At 43.0% G+C, this 16,356-nt stretch overlaps 3 protein-coding genes and 2 long non-coding RNA genes across 31 annotated transcripts in view; 2 read left to right on the top strand and 3 right to left on the bottom strand.

Annotated features, from left to right (window-relative positions):
- Window positions 1–210: 210 nt before the first annotated feature.
- IFT20 (intraflagellar transport 20) lies at window positions 211–1,904 on the bottom strand. 2 transcript variants are annotated; one of them, XM_015881100.3, is made up of 4 exons: window positions 1,739–1,904; window positions 1,571–1,656; window positions 978–1,081; window positions 211–641 (listed from the first exon to the last, which is right to left on the bottom strand). In XM_015881100.3, exons 1-4 carry the CDS (start codon window positions 1,863–1,865, stop codon window positions 560–562), a joined length of 399 nt encoding a protein of 132 aa, XP_015736586.2. In that variant the 5' UTR covers window positions 1,866–1,904; the 3' UTR covers window positions 211–559. The 2 variants fall into 2 exon arrangements, with proteins under 2 accessions (XP_015736586.2, XP_015736587.2); XM_015881101.3 differs by having other exon boundaries at window positions 211–565.
- A 31-nt stretch (window positions 1,905–1,935) lies between these two features.
- Window positions 1,936–14,897, top strand: TNFAIP1 (TNF alpha induced protein 1). Of its 14 annotated transcripts, none has more exons than XM_015881077.2 (8): window positions 1,936–1,968; window positions 3,364–3,559; window positions 3,766–4,062; window positions 5,376–5,545; window positions 6,704–6,793; window positions 6,883–6,935; window positions 9,361–9,556; window positions 10,122–14,897. In XM_015881077.2, exons 3-8 carry the CDS (start codon window positions 3,846–3,848, stop codon window positions 10,338–10,340), a joined length of 945 nt encoding a protein of 314 aa, XP_015736563.2. In that variant the 5' UTR covers window positions 1,936–1,968; window positions 3,364–3,559; window positions 3,766–3,845; the 3' UTR covers window positions 10,341–14,897. The 14 variants fall into 14 exon arrangements, with proteins under 14 accessions (XP_015736563.2, XP_015736559.2, XP_015736564.2 ...); XM_015881073.2 differs by having other exon boundaries at window positions 3,687–4,062; XM_015881078.2 differs by having other exon boundaries at window positions 1,936–1,992.
- LOC116654258 (uncharacterized) lies at window positions 7,938–10,124 on the bottom strand. Its single transcript, XR_004309344.2, has 2 exons — window positions 9,986–10,124; window positions 7,938–8,527 (listed from the first exon to the last, which is right to left on the bottom strand). It is a non-coding gene; the product is annotated as an uncharacterized LOC116654258 (long non-coding RNA).
- On the bottom strand, window positions 14,847–15,855 carry LOC107322743 (uncharacterized). The gene is made up of 2 exons (XR_001559033.3): window positions 15,670–15,855; window positions 14,847–15,480 (listed from the first exon to the last, which is right to left on the bottom strand). It is a non-coding gene; the product is annotated as an uncharacterized LOC107322743 (long non-coding RNA).
- A 127-nt stretch (window positions 15,856–15,982) lies between these two features.
- Window positions 15,983–16,356, top strand: part of SGSM2 (small G protein signaling modulator 2) — a 46,846-nt gene continuing 46,472 nt past the window's right edge. For all 13 annotated transcript variants that reach the window (XM_085521867.1, XM_015881066.3, XM_085521866.1 and 10 more), the window contains exon 1: window positions 15,983–16,214. In XM_085521867.1, the coding sequence (XP_085377993.1) occupies window positions 16,158–16,214 (57 nt within the window). In that variant the 5' untranslated portion in view covers window positions 15,983–16,157. The remainder of the gene's footprint in view (window positions 16,215–16,356) is intronic.

Below are 16,356 nucleotides of genomic sequence, written 5' to 3'. Positions count from 1 at the left end.
CCCGTTCTGTTAATCACCGATTTTTCTGACCAGTTTAGGAATTCCCAGGCAGGAGTTACCAACCACTGCTTCTCTCTTTTGCACGTTATGCTGCTAGAATTGTTAAAATGGCTACATGAGGGAAGTCCTTCATGATGACGATCCAGGGAGTCACAAACTTACGAGCTCCCCAGTAACAAAGCAGAAGAAGCTAATTCTGGTATGTCCAAGTAGGTGACAAACAAAAGTTTATTGCCTGATTTCATTGAAAGAGCTGTACATTTCAAAAAGGGAGAGAGACATTAACAGAGGAACAGCAGTATTAATTGAACTACAGATTGAATCTGAACTACTGACTGTATAAAACCTTTATAAAAATCAAAGGACAGAACAGTCTTACAGCTGTTAGAAAGCCCTCCTTATTGCCACTTGTAGTGTAACTCACACTGCATTAAAAAACACTTTTATTTGCACAAACCATCCTTATTTATTTGCACACAGTGAAAAATTGCATATTTCTGAAATAGTCAAAGAGTCTGGAATGCTCGTGTTTCCAAGCTGGTCTTTATCTTAAAGTCTACTATTTCTGAAAAATAAATTGGTCAATGAATTCATTCTGATCCGCTTCAATTTTACACAGACTCTCATATTCTATTCGATATCTGAAAGACAAAGAAAATAGGTTACCAGCTGATATTTTAGTGCAGTGCTCACCAGTCTGAGAGCGAAGCTCAGGGCTTTGTGTGTGTCCTTTTTAAGGCAACAGTCACATGAATTAGACTTGACAGTTCTAAAAAGCCTTTAGAAGTCACCTGCCTGCCACTCTTACTGTTTTATTAATTTCCACAGCTGTATGATCTCACATCACCTCTATCCGGATAGCCACAAAGCCATTAGAAATGATCCTTCTCAGTATGTGGCTGTTTCTCTCACATCTACACAGCTTTCTTTCCCAACTATTACGTCCATGCCCCAAAAACACTTAATAGGAAGCTCACCTTTCCAGCTGCATCTTTTTCTCAGCTATTAAAGCCCGCAGTTGCTGTTCCTGTGCTTCCCTTTGCTTTGCTATAGACTTCAGCAGATTCCGTGCACCGATGGCCTGTCAAAACAGACGTTTGTGATGGAGCTGTACAAGGAGTTTTAACCCCTTTCACTACCAGCAGGTCGCGATGAAAGTCTTTCAGCTGTGCTAAGAGCAAAGGGGGCATCGTCCTGCTGGATGGGCTGTGGAGCAAACACAGTCCCTGTAGGGGCTGGGCGGGTTGAGGCATCTGAGGCTTCCTTCCAACCTGGAATATTCCTAACAGTGTGAAATAAACTGACCCCCTGGTGGCTGCTACCAACAGGAGGCTCAGGAGTTTCTCCCACAGAACAAACAAGGGAAAAGTAATCACAGCTGTGCTGAAAATTCATCTCCAACCCCATAATAAAGTGAGAAGATAAAGAGCGCTTGGTGACGTGCACGTTTCTGAGGTAGTTACAGAGGTTTTTACTGCGTGAATCGTTGGACAGCCCTGTCCTCAGAGCCCACCATGAGCTGCGTCCTGCCAGGAGGTGTGACTACAAGGACAGCCCCAACGGACCGTACCTTCATCTTCTCGCTCTCGACAGCTCTGGCCAACTGGTCCATGAGCTCGATCAGGCCGCCCACCGTGCTCTGGAATTCCGCTATTTCTGAAAGAAAAACGGTCCCGCGTTCGTGGCTGTCAGCGCTGCGCGGAGTGAAGCGGCGCCCCCCGCCCCGCCCCGCACTCACTGTCCACGAAGGCCTTGCACTCCTCGCGGAGCTGCGCCGTTTGCTGCGCCACGTCGGGGTCGAGGACGCGCAGCTTGTTGAGCTCGTCGAAGTGCAGCCCCGCCGCGCCCAGCGCCTCCTGCGCCATCCCGGCACCGCTCGGATACACGGAGCCACAGGAAGCGCTGCAGGGTGCGGCGCAGCGCGCAGGAAGTGACGGGCTGCAGCGGGGGGGACGGCGGCCACGGGCGGTGAGCGGACTGTAGGGCCGGGCGGTGAGCGGACTGTAGGGCCGGGCGGTTCGGTGACGTTGGGCCGCGCGGGCGGGGCTGCGGACGCGGAACTTCGGTGTGGCCGCCGCGTTCGGGCCGGGGACGTTGCGGAGGCCACGGACGCGCCGCCCGACGGCCCCGCGACACCCGGTCGGCGCTGCCCGGACAGGCCGGAGCGGCCCGCGCAGCCGGTACGGGGCAGGGGAAGAGCGGGGCGGGGCGGAGCGCGTGTCCGGGCCCCGCCGGTTCAACTCGGGGCGCAGTTGTCGCTTTGTCCTGTTGCTTTCTCTGCTTTGTGCGTCTTTTTTCCTTTGTCTCTTCTCGTTTTCTCCCCTCGCGCCGTTAGTCCCGCTCCTTTTCGTGGCCGTGCTGAACAGGGGCCGCTTCCTGACGGCGGTGCCGTTGTTGTGCTGCGCTCCGGCCGGAAGGGAAACGGGGCAACATTTATGCGTGTGTTAATGTGGGTAATTAAAGGTTCAGTCTCTGTTTACCGCAGGAGCCTCCTACGTGATCGATGATCAGGGACCTCAGTGACGTTTTGTCTCCCCGGACACGCTGTGCAGCGGGTTCTCATTTTGCTTTTTGGTTGTTTTTTTGCTTCGTCCTTCTTGGTCAGAAACGTAGCGACGTGCCGGAGGTGCGGCAACTACAGAAACCTTCACTAGTGCACGTGTTCAGAGATGCCGCTGCTGAGACTGGAAAGCTTCGTGCACACCCAGAGCTCGTTACGGACTCTGGCTGTCCTTAAAAACACGCTTTTATTTTGGAGGAAGGGCTCCTGTGGTCTGAAGCAGGATGGGACACCGAGGGCAAACCTGCAGCCCTGAGCCATGGTGCTGTTTTCTCTGGAGGTTGTAGGTGTAGGACAGTGCGCTGCTGCTGCTGCTTCTGGTTTACTTCGGTGTATGACAATATAACCTAGAGTTGACAAAAAGTAACTTTGTTGCTGGCAACATGGATTTCTCTGGAGCTGCTTTATTTGTGCAATTAACTTCTTACAGAACACAACTGTAATAAGCAGCTGTTAGTTGCTGTTGCTGGGTTACTGGTGGGGAATTGCTCCTCTGAGCAATATTGTGCTGGCTTTTAACTGAGACAAATGCTCCAAAGACCAGACATTTTTTAGGCGTACCCATCCTGAAACAATAATAATAGAAACTACATGACATCGACTGTTGGTTTTTCTAGGAGTGAAGGGGGGAAAAGAAGTAGAATAAAAGGAGTTTCGAGGAAATAGAATGTAATGTTCCAGCACTGCAGTATCAAGTCGTTTGAAGAAGTTGGAGCTGCTATAAGAATATCACGTTAAAATATTTATGTAATCGCCAGATGAAAGAATTGGACAAAGCTCTTCCATTTGTTTCCCTCCTGCAGGCAGAAAAGTTATTTCGGGAAGTTGAACGGGATCTGAATCCCATCTAGCACTTAACCTTGGGCTGCAGTGTTGTGTGTTGATTGTAATGCTGGCTGAAGACTGAATAACAGGAAGCCCAGAGGAGTTCAGCTTGCCTCACTAACAGTAATGAAGTCGTAATATGACTGTGATGTTAAACAGCTTCTGTATTGCTGTGTAAGTTGTTTGAAAATACACCTGCATTTTGTTTTGTCAGCACATTTGTAGGTGTGTCCTTAAGAATGTACTGAATTTGTCTCTTCGTTGTGGGCTTCATGGCTTTGTTTCTTTGTGTAAATTCTAGGCTTCTGTGTTGATCTTAAACATTTCCATTCCAAGAGTCTGGTGGCTATGACCATTTTTGCCTTCCCATCTTCGCACAGTGACTCGTGACTCGTTGCCAATCACGGCGGAATCCATCAAACCCACACTCTGCAGGGTCGTCATCTACCTACAGAAGGGGATGTCAGGGGACACGTGTCTAACCACCACCCTGTGTCCAGCTGTGGGCCCCAAGCCTAAAACCTGCAGCTTCAAAGTCGGCAGCCTCGGTAACAAGTACGTGCGACTAAATGTCGGAGGCTCCTTGTATTACACTACAGTGCAAGTCCTGACCAGGCATGACACGATGTTGAAGGCCATGTTCAGTGGCAGAATGGAAGTTCTCACAGATAAGGAAGGTAAGTAAATGTCTTTTGTTGTTGAGAATCTTGTAAAACAACTATTGGAGTATTTTTTTGTTTGTTTTTAATGCATATTAAAGCTATGCTCAATGAAGGGTGTGGAGAAAGCTGTATTCCAAAAGGAGCCAGGAACATCAGGCTGCCAGATCCCATTGGCTCTACCTGTGTTTTATATAAATTGTCCTTTTGTTATTAAAATTAACAAGCAGAAGGGCTGGTTCTCTTTCCTGCAGTCACAGGTGGTAGGCAGATCGTTGATGTTTTTATGAAGACTGGACAGTATGTGGGCTGTCATATCTACAGTGCATTAATCAAAATGTCTTTAGGGAGGGGAGAGTCAGTTTTCAGCTTTAAAACTCAACACAGCCTTGATTGCTGTGTTGAAGATTTTCAGATAGGCTGAATCTTGTTGAGTGTCACGTAAGGCTGAATCTGTTTGGCCCAGCAGTTCTGTGTAAGAGCCCCAATCTACCAGAATGGAGGATGAGATTTGTCTTCAGGCAGCTTTAGCTGGAGAATCTGGCAGTGGTTTAACCCTCTTTCCTATGTTACCTTATATGTCTAGGTCCTAAAATATAAAGAACTTTGGGTGTTTTTTTTTGGTTTTTTTTTTTTTTGGTCTGCCTTCCACTTCATGAACAATGATTGGGCACTTTATTAAGCCCTCTGTCTGTGTGTGTCCTTTGCTATTGTTTGCCAGCAAGTCAGACATCCTGTTTCCCAGTGAATGTGACTGCAGGGAAGTTTCAGCATCACAAAAACTGTCTACTGCTGTTTCCTGTGCTGGATCCCCCCCGTTCCTCGTCTTCCTGATCCATCCTTGTCCTGTTCCTTCCTCCTGTTTGGATACTGGAGCAGCATTTTTCCCTCACTGGATTTGTCAATTAAATAGATGTGCACTGGTGACTTCCTGTAGTAATTAGAAAGGTTTATGCCTTTAATTGGAACAAAATACAAAAAGGATGAAGCACAGAAAATAACTTTGGTACAATGGCTGATCAATAGATACGGTGCAGTCAAGTTCTTGCTGCAGTTTTTTAAATGTCAAGTGATAGGAAGCTCATGGCTTCTCTTCTGAGGTGCTGGAAAGTAGTGAGAATACAGACAAGGTGCCAAGGGAGAGGTTCCGCTGTTAGTTTCTGTTCTGTAACAAATACCAATTTGTTGAAAGTCAGTGAAGTCTTCTCCTGAATGGAATCAGAAGAATGTCTTGTAGTTTCAGGCAGCAGCTGACTCACTGGGGAGGTTTGTTGGGTTTTTTTGCCTCCTAGCGTTAAGCTCACTGAAATGTTATGGTGATTATTTTTCAGGATGGATCCTTATAGACCGTTGTGGGAAGCACTTTGGAACCATTTTAAACTATCTCCGAGATGACACAATTGCACTTCCAAAACACAGACAGGAGATCAAAGAGTTGATGGCAGAAGCCAAGTATTATCTCATTCAGGGCTTAGTTGACATGTGCCAAGCAGCTCTGCAGGTAAGAAATGGAAGTAGCCAAAGTAACATAGCAAAAATTCAACAGCAGCTAATTAAGATCTTGACCACTCCGTTTATCAAACCCTTGGTTTTCCTTGTTCCATACGCACTCTGCAGTGCTTTGGATAGAGAAAATATCTGGTGTATGATCTCCCTGGATATGTTTTCAGACCTATGTGCTGTCACAGTGTGGCCTTCCAGACTTCTTATGCCTGAGCTCTGAAAATCCTTGACAGTGTAATAACTTTTTCCAAGTTTAAGATTTCCAAGATTAAGCGCTGTTTACTTCAAGGACTTCTCTATCATTTCATTACTATATGTTGCAAATATGTAAATCTGAGTTAGCATTATTAACTCACCCAGTTCCTATGAGTTTGAGTTCAGCTGATTTAAATCAGTTTGTTTGGTAAGCTTTTTAATAAGGCTAGCCCAAATATTTTATACATGGTTAATAATATTTCTTGTAGGACAAAACTAAATACTTAATAAATACCTCATGCAGTAGGTTCAATATGCTTCTTATATCCTCTGAATAAGATGTAAAGGTACACTGATAATTTTCCTTCTGGTTTGGAATTCAAAACATGTCTTCTAGAAACAAAATGTTCCAAGGCTTTCTTACCAGCTATTGAGCTCTCCTTAATTTGCTACACGAGGAATCTGGTTTCACAGACTGTACCACACATTCTTGATTGCTGCTTTTGTATCACAAGGGACTAAAGTCCGTTTTGGTGACGTACTGTTCTTGCCGAATGTTCAGTTCATCATGACTGATATTCTTCTATACTGCAGTCTTTTGATTTGATTAAAACTCATACTATCCTTTTCTTCAAAAAAGGACAATAATAAACCCACTTAAAGCAGATATGACTTGAGCTCAGAGTCTTTGCTATAGCTAAGAAGGACGTTCACCTGCATCCCAGTATTTCAATTATTCCTGCCTTCTGGGAATAAGAAATCTCTCCACTGTATTTCTGGGTTGCAGATCAAAGTAATGCTCTGTGGTTACTATAGCAACACAGAGCTTTTCCTTTGCATCACAGGGTTTGGAAACATGGCTGGAGGGTTTGGAAGAGCAAGCAGCAGCAGATGTTAGCTTTAGCATTTATGTCTCTTGAGGTTTATTTCTATTTCTTTTCCTTTTTTTTCCTCAAAACAGGACAAGAAAGACTTGTATGAACCTGTCTGTAACATCCCTATTATCACATCTCCTAAAGAAGAAGAAAGACTGATAGAATCGTCAATGAAAGTAACTGCTTTTCTCTATCAATTCACTGAATTTTTGCTAAACATATTCTAAGACAAAGCTTAACCTTTTTTTTTTTTTCCTCCCATTAGCCTGTTGTTAAGCTGCTGTATAACAGAAGCAACAACAAATATTCTTACACCAGGTATGTCACCAAGTATTTCTTCCACTGGGAAAGTTTAACTTTGGGGGTGAAGGAAGGTGTGGTACAGCCTACCTTGTATTTTATTATTGAGCTTACAAGAGTGTTGTTATGTGGATTTGAGTAAAGTTATTTTTGGTTTATATGAATCCAAATGACATTTTGAGGATGTGAGAAACTTATCTGAAACGTTGTGCTGGAGGTGTGTGCCTGAGAAAGATGAACAGAAATAAGGGACGAGAAATACAAATGATGAGGCTACTGGCTGAAATAGAATAGAATGCAAACTATTAACAGGGTGTTTGCTTTTCAGGGCAAAGCCAATGCAGCCATGATTCCTCCCTTCTAAGTTTTGCACTCTGTTTACCCTGAAATTCTTGATGTTCCATCTCTTTCAGTGACTCCAGATGAGTTAATTATTTGGCTACAAAGGAAAGCAAAGCATCTGTTCTGCTCAGGAACAACCCAGATAGGGCCAGTGCAAGAATTCACTGGCTTTTAGTTTTATGCTTTAGTTTTATGGTTTAACTATCAGGATCCATTTATTGTGATGCTATCAGAATGGATCTGGATTTTCCCAAGCTGGTCACTGTAGTGATCTGAGTAATCCTTGATGCTATGCAAAGTTCTTGGTTTCAGCCTTTCAGTCTAACATGCAATCTTGGAAGGTTTTTTCTCTAGGCAAACTGACTGTGTGTCAGAGAGATGAATTCTAACAATCATGAAATTTCAGGTAGTCAGGAAATGCTACCTGAGGGAGTGCTGAAGAGCAGCCTGTTTTTTAGCATTTTGTATCTGCCAGTTCTGCACTCCTCCTGGTGTTATCCTCTAGTTTATGGCAGAAATGTTAAAGCAAGTGCAGAATAGCATATTAGTCATCATGGCTCTGGAAATGTAAACATGCTAGCAATGAGAGCAACAGAATCATAGATACCAGGAGCTGCTGGTATCTCAACTAGCTGTAGGATTCTAATTATTCCTTGCACATAAATCTTCATGCCTTGATGGTGTTTAAATGAGGAATCTTTATTTAAAATTCAGTGCTGGCTGCTAACAACCAAAGGTTATCTCCTTCTGTTATTCCTAATCAACATTATGAAAGGAGTTTTCTTAGTTACACAGGCATTGTGGTCATGTATCAGAAATGGATGAAGACTTCTAAATTCTTTTTGTAGCTCTGCACTTGATAAAGCCTGGGATTTGTTACTGGCTGAATCCCAAATTGCTTTCATCACATGATATCTTAAGAGCTGGAGATTTTGTTGGGTTGCACATCATGCTTATTTGATTTAGATCTGAACAGGACATCTTGGACAAAGCATTTTATGTACAGCCTAGTCAGCTGTCATTAGCAGCAGTGTCTTGAATCGCAAGTATTCGTAGCCTTCTGGGACTACTTCCAAAAATTAAGGTACTGCACACAGAAATATAATTTCATTCCTCTGGGTAGGTTCATGGCAGCAAAGTGCAAACCTTTAGCTTTTGGATGCAGTGAGAAAGGAACTTTACTGTTAAAGCTGGTAAGGTTAGCTTTGTTGTTGTGTCAATAATATGCTTGCCATCTTCCACATATCTGCACACAATTTCCTAGCCACCTATAAAATGAGATCAAAAGGTGCACAGAATACAAGCTTTAGATAGAGCAGCATTCAAGCTAATATCAGAAGAATAATACTTTTAACCTGTTTCTTTAATTTGTTCAAACTGGATGTTTGTTAGTCATTATGTTCTAATTTAAGTAATATCTTAAATTTTAAGACTAACTTTCTAACTTTCTGATGGTTCTACTTGATTTTAAAGTTTCATGATACTTATTCTTTTCTCCAGAACATCTAGAACTTGCTTGGAAAGCTAATCAAGTTCCTAAATTGTTCTTCCTGTCAGTAAAACACAATTTACTAAATAATGTATCCACTCTAGAAATTGGTATGAGGGATGGCTAGTCTTACATGCAGAACACAGTCATTTTTAGCTACCCTTTGTCTACATTGTGTCTACATGGACTACTCAGACTTGGCTGTTACTGAGCTAAACAGAATCATAGAATCAACAAGGTTGGAAAAGACCTAAAGGACCATCCAGTCCAACCATTCACCTATTACCAATACACAGAACTGCAGTTAGCATATGATTTAATTGTCTTGAGCATAAGTCAGGAGATAATTGCAGATAGTTAACGTAATTATTTGGGAAATTATGCTGTCGTTATTAATTATGTGACTTCTGAAGGCTGGTGTGTTTGTTCATGAAAATCAGAGCACCTTATTTGTATCTGTAGTTGGCTATTATCCTCTCTTTTCTTGGCAGCATATGGCAATGAGTCACTACTTATATTCTGCAGTTAGATCAATGCTTAAAACTGTGGTGGAATAGGCATGAAACTCTGTAGAGATAGCCAGTGAAAAATAAAATCTTGTTGTTGTTACAGCAATTCAGATGACAACTTACTGAAGAACATAGAGCTGTTTGACAAACTCTCTCTCCGATTCAATGGCAGAGTTCTTTTCATTAAGGATGTTATAGGGGATGAAATCTGCTGCTGGTCTTTCTATGGACAGGGTCGGAAACTTGCTGAAGTCTGTTGTACCTCTATAGTGTATGCCACAGAGAAGAAGCAAACCAAGGTACAGGAGTTTTACCCACTTGTCTATTACAGTTTGTAATAAATCAGTTGGATAATGCATAGTGGAAAGATGTGGATGAACCAAATTGCTTGGGGAAAGCAATGTCGTTTCTTAGGGAGATTTTGATACTGGCAGTCATAAATATTGGCTGGAATTGATGGTCAGTGACCTCCATGTTACTTGGGTGGCTCACTGCTTAGAGGGCTGCTGCATTATCTGGTATTTGGTCAAAGAGGGCATGTAGAATTCAGAGAATACTGAAGGACTCCAAATGGTAATTCTGACAGCATGGTCTTTTTAGCACTAATCTGTAAAGTGGATGGAATTTGTGTCCCAAAACCACGTAAATGCCTATAAACTCTTCTCTAGTTAAGCGAGGATTTTATTATACCTACCTAAGTTTATTTCATTGCAGTTACTTAGACTTACCAACTTTGTTTCTGCTGCACTGATGTAGTCATCATATGTAATTTGACTAAATGGTTGTGTCTGTTATTTCTGGGCTGATGTTCCAGTCAGGTTACCCTGTTTAGATCAGGAAAATGACATCTGCTGTTCTTTGTAGGTTGAATTCCCCGAGGCACGTATTTATGAGGAAACTCTAAACGTCTTACTGTACGAAACACCGCGAGTTCCTGATAACTCTCTGCTGGAAGCAACCAGCAGGAGCAGAAGCCAGGCCTCTCATAGTGAGGATGATGATGGTTTTGAACTTCGTGACCGAGTGCGTCGAATCCATGTGAAGAGATACAGCACCTATGACGACCGTCAGCTTGGCCACTAGTCAGTTGATGAGAGAAGGGTTGGTTTCAAGGCTTGTATCAATATTCTTTGAGGGAGATCAGGAAGTAGGGAGGGATCAGTTGGACTCTGGACTGATTTTCTTTTGGCTTCTTGTCTCCCTAGAGAAGCAGATGGGCATTTATGCACACAAAGCAACACTAAAGGCCAAGGGCTTTAAGAACTAAGATGTTTGTTTTGCACCACGTGCTTCAAACACAGACTGGCCCCTTTTTCATGAGACATGAGAAAAGGATTCCAAAACACTGATTCTGACCATTTGTGGTTGCTCTTTTATATCTAATGACGTGCTATATATCTTACTTCTTGTGGGAAGTACTGCTTTTCCTGAATGAGATGGAGTGATTTGAAAATATTATTTTCAGTTACCTGTCCTTTTTAGGGTTTGGTGTAATGGAACTTCCAGTTTTTGAATCAAGATACTGAAGAAAGAACTCAAACATGACTACTTCTACCAAACACTACAGCTGATAACCCCTGGAGGAGACAGTTAGCTATCCGCTAGTCTGATGCACTGCATATGTGATTTCTTACAAATATTTTGCCTTTATGCACATACAGCAATTTGTGTTCCAGTATACTTGTATTTAAAATTCATTACTTCTAAGGCATGCTCCTTCTGAGAAGTCAAATCATCAAAAAATCTCCCCCTATGAAAAATAAGAAATATCTGAAAATTTAAATAATACAGAATGACTTGTCATGGGAGCTAGAAAAATATACATGGTGAAGGAGGGAAGTTTTTCAAATAAGAAAACTCCAAGAACAGATTGTGGCAGGGTTGGCATTGTTCAGGGCTTTGATAGCGTGATACTGTTCATGTAAACAATTACATATTACATTTATATTAGTTTCCCCCTGTGGCCCAAAAGTGTTATTTGATGTGCAATTTATCTGGCAACAGGAAAATAATGCAGTGGCTGGGGAAGTGCAGACAATATTGATACACAGTTGTAATGCTAGATAATAATATACTGGAGAGTTAGTTAAAGTTTTGTGTTCTGAATCACATCTAGTGCATAGAAGTTGAAGTAGAGAGAAGAATAATCATAAAAACTTTGTTCTGGCATGCAGAAGGCTATGGACAGGGGGAAGAGATGGTAAGCTGAAATATCAGCTTTATTCCATATTATGAGTGCTTGATTGAGTGCTAATTTTAGAGAATTCTCCAGAAGATTGGAGTCCCAGCTGTTTTGCACATTGGGTCTCTAGAAAAACTTTGATGTTTAGTATGGAAAGTTGCTAATTTCTTTTTAACTGTTTGATTGTATGTTTCAAAGATAGGTTGCAGATTCAAATTTTACCACTGTTACAAATGGTTATTACTCAAGGTTGCTTATTGACACATTTGTACATGTGTCAGTGGCTTAGCACCTCCACCACTGCTTTTATTTCCCTATATGTTATGTGAAGGTGGAAGGCTCAGATTCCATTATGGTTAGCCTTGAACTCCATTAACCAGTGCCGAAATTACATATAAGTTGTAAAGCAAATTAATGCAAAATCAAATTCATGAAGTCTTAACTAAAATTAAGATATAAGATGATTTAAAAACAAAACAAAGGGGGGGGAAGGAACAAAACAGTGATTTCCATACAATTAGGGTTTTGAAAATGTAACTGTTAAGGCTTTGTAAGAAGACACAAATGGCTGCAAAATGTGGGAAGTTTATTGCCTCACTGGGCCTCCATGTGAAAGGCACTTACTTCGTTCTCCTCACATTCAGGAAGTAACTGCCACAGTAATGCACCTGCCTTTTTCTGAAAGGCCTCTTTAAAACTCTAACAACTTCTCTTTTTATATTGCTTTCTTCTAGTTGTTTCCCAGCTGATTTTTCTATTGTGCCAGGAAAAATACAGCTGCTGAGATTAGTTTTGACTACAAATTTTGGTTTTAATTGTGATAAAGCGTGATGTGGATTTTGTTTGTTTTTTAGTTGATTTTTCTTCACTGATACTATTTAAATTTAATCATGGTGGGTGCTTTGAAACCCACAGCAATATGGTCTTTTTGCTGTACTTGGTAGTTTCAGTTGAATCTTGTACTTTTTTTGTTTTTCCGTTGTGTAACAAATAATTCTGCCATTTAAAATTCATATGCATGGCATTTGTATTTCTTGGCAAATGATTTTTTTTTTCATACTGTCATAGTGAATGTTAGCAGACTAAGTAAGTGACACAGGTCACTTTGCACAACTGTTCAAAGAAGTTATAAGCAGAAAAATGACATCTTTGCACATCATTTCTCTGAGGAGGGGTCCGGTTTGGGGAAAAGGTGTGGAAGAGAAGAAAGAGAATGAGGTGTAGAATGAGAATGAGGAAGAGAATGATCAGTGTGCTGGTTCAGATACTTCAATTAGTGGTTCACATCTGTGCTCACAGTATTCCTTAAGAGGACTGATCCAAGTTGTGGACTTCCTACTATGCTGTAAGAAGCTGGAGGGGAAAGGAGGGGAAAAAAAGCTTGTGCATTGATTTAGTTAGCTTTCTTTTCCTTGTATCCCATAGCAACAGTTGGTTTTAAAACTGTCATTTAAACAGACAAAACTATGGTCTTGGTGTTTGTCCTGATAAGGCTTTCAGGATGTGGCTGAGAAGATCTTAGGTGAAAAGCTGTGGTTGGATTTCACTAACAGTCCTATAGTTCCCTCCACTGGTGGACAGATCAAGAATTGGAAAACACCAGGAAATTCACGGTTAGGTGTGTGCTGGGATGTCTGCACAGCATTAAACAATAGTACTTTTAGAGATTCCCATCCAAGGTACAGCTGCTGTGCTCCAGTTTCTGATAAAATCTGGAATGCCCTGGGTTGTTTCTTTCCTGACTGATTGTGTAATTGCATAATTTACATGAAAGCTCAGGAATTGTAAATGCAGACATGAATTCTGCCATCATTTACACAGTTCAGAGATTAAACTTTTTTATTTCTTGTGCAAGGGGTACAAACTAATTTATTTTCTCTTAGAAGAGTCCTGCTTATCTGAAACTGTTCCAGTGTGGAATGTTAACTGAATGTTCTTTCCACCAAAATCATGACATATTGATAGTACAGTCTGGCTGCTAAGCTCTGATAATTTTTAACACTGCAGCTTTGATGTAATATGTACTTTATATTCTCATCGTAATTTGCTTTACCTAGGTAAGCAATATAAGTTTTGACATACATACTAGAACATACTTGGACAACCTGGTATAATGGAAAAAAGCAGCACTGGAAAGGGTGATGCAGCATTCACTTGTTTGCAGTACGCTGACCCCTTTTAGAGCAAACAGCTGTGCTTCCTAAGAATATTCTCTGCTGGCTTTAAGAATCCCATTATCATCCCCACTAAGATTATACAGATTTCTAATTATATGCATTTGTCTCTGCTAATTAAGAGCAATGGCTTCCTACATAGAATATCAACATTGGATGTGTTTACTGATGTGACTGAATTTAAAGTAGCCATTAGGAGGAGGAAGTACCTCTTGGCCTCATTCATAACCTTACTTTCTTCACTTCTGAATTTAAGTGAACTTTTGCGCATTCTAACATTATATTAGTAGACTGAAAGAATGATGAAAAACATTAACTGACATTTATACACAAGCAATGTAATAAAGTGTTACTGATTCTCTAATGGGGTCCTAACATACTGAAAAACAACCTCAGCTTTTCGGCAGATGAGGAGCCTTGGTGCCTTGAGTGAATGTCTTATGTTAAGTAGTTCTTCAATACTGGTGTTAATTAGGCAATGTCAGAAGAGTGAGCTCTGCAGGGAAGCAGCCTCCAACTGCTTGATAAATGCCAAGGCAAAACTAAATGCTTAACCTTCACTTTGACATTTAGTTTTTGGAACAGGAGACATCTATCCTGTTATAACATTCCAGTGACTTCACATCTCTGCAATTTTTGGTTTAAAAATTAAGGAAAAAAAAAAAAAAAGCTGACCCAAGCTTGAGACTGATACTGTGGTGTTCTGCTGCCTTTGGCCTGAAGCAGGCAATGCTTTTAAGCTTTGTATTTTAAGTTTTCAGACAGAATTCACTCTCAAATCCTGATGAAGTGTAATTTAGATTATGACCTGTGACAATCTTTGATGTTAAATCTTTATGGCCAGATTTCACATTGTGCATTCTGTTAGGGCAACTGAAGTCCTGTTAAGAGATGAGGGAACGTGACCTCTGTCTTCAGCTTTGCCACAAACTTAGTGACAGACACTAAGTCAGTTTTACTGTATGTGAATTTTTTCTCATCTGTAATAAAAGGGGGTAAGACTCTCCCCTACTTCAGAGGGATGTTGAAGCTTAGTTTCATAACAATAGAGCACTTTGGATTTCTACATTTTGTATCTGGAGGATAGTAAATGTGATTGTTTAAACTGATGTTCTGCAATCAAGCCATTTTCTTGTAGCACCGGGCTTAATTTTGTTTTTCTCTAACTTTTAAAGGTCAGTCTTATGAATAAAATAATAACCATATTAATTATTGAATAAGGTGTTTTCTCTGTTATCAGCGAGGTAAATGGAACACTGGTTTTTAATAAAGCGTTATATTTTACATCGCCCTTGTTTTCCTCCAGCATCAGAATTTTTTGCCTCAGTGTCTCAGTACTGCTGTTCTATGTTGTAGTTGTGATCCTCTCCCAGTGGTAAGGGGTCCCATGATACAGAAATAGTGGCTCAGGGTCTGTTTGCAGTATGGATGTGTCCCTCCCCACCTTTCACCCAAGCCCTACAGGCTCTTGTTTTATAGTGTGCTGAGTGTGTTGCAGGCAGCTGGTTCTTTCTCTGGAATTTTCCTTTAGTTGTAGCAGTGTTGTTTTTTGTGTTCATGGAAATAGCTTCCTAAAAGGAATCACAGAGCATACTGCTCTGACGTTTAGGGCCACATGCAACTTCTGCTACCACAGAAGTAACACAGCTCCTCTTATGGAGATCAAGAACATATCCAGGCTGTAACTGAAGAGGAGAAGGCTCTGGGGGCAGTGTCTGCTGTCTGTCCTATTTGGTTTTCCCACCTGTCTGAGCACAGACCCGTGGTTAATGTAGTGACAGTCCTTGCTTCCCGTGCCCGCAGCCTTCAGGGTGAGACTGACCGCTGCTGTAGTGGTGTCTGCTGTGGGGGTGGGCTGATGAATTAACTGCAAAAAAACAAAAAAACACCTGACATTTCCACATGTTTTTGCAAAGTGCTGCCCTTTGGCCAAGACTAAACACGAAACTACCTGAGAATCGCACAAACCGAGCGTGCTGTTCGCTCTTCTACAGTTAATAAAGGAATATAAAGAAATAAGCCCTAGCAAGAGGCGGTTTAAACGCGTGTAACTGACCTGGTGCTTCAGCCCCTTCCCTTCTCACCAGGTGCGCTGCTGCAGCTCCCCCGAGTGCCGCCTTGCCCGCGCCGTGTCGGTATCACAGCGGGGCGGCACCGCGGGCTGCTGAGGGAACAGCGCGAGCGCGCGGCCCCCGGAACCCCCTCAGCGCAGCGCGGCGGCCGCAGCTCGGCCCGCCCGTCTGTCGGCGCAGCCGCTGCGAAGCGGAGCTGCCGGCTCGAGCTCCCCGGCACCGCGAGCGGCAGCAGCGGGCAGGTGCGGTTCCGCCCCGGCTCCCGGTGTCGCCGCCCGCGGGCGGGCCGAGCCGCCTGACGTCAGCGGGAGCCGCGGAAGATGGCCGCGGAGCCGCGCGGTGCGCAGCAGCCCCTCCGTGCCGGGCCGGGCGGTGCCGCGCCTTCGCCCCGCGGGCGCTCCCGCAGCGGAGCCGCAGGACGGCTCTGAGCGCGGGGCTCGGCGCGGCGGGCGGCCCCGCACCCCGCTCCGCCATGAGCTGCTCGGCGGACGCCGCGAAGGAGAAGCTGCTACGGAACGTGAAGAAGGAGGTGAGGGCGGGAGTCGTCCCCGCGGAACCCGTTGCTGCGTGGGGCCGGGTCGCGGCTGTGCCTTGTGGGGCGGCTTCGGTCCGGTAACGGCACCCGGGGCGTTCCGCGTGACAAACGCGTTTAATCTCTTTTGCGGCGGGGC

The sequence above is a fragment of the Coturnix japonica genome, chromosome 22 (genome assembly GCF_054131305.1).
Source record: "Coturnix japonica strain WE chromosome 22, WE-NBRP24, whole genome shotgun sequence".
NCBI lineage: Eukaryota > Metazoa > Chordata > Aves > Galliformes > Phasianidae > Coturnix > Coturnix japonica.
This window is presented reverse-complemented; position numbering and strand designations above follow the sequence as displayed.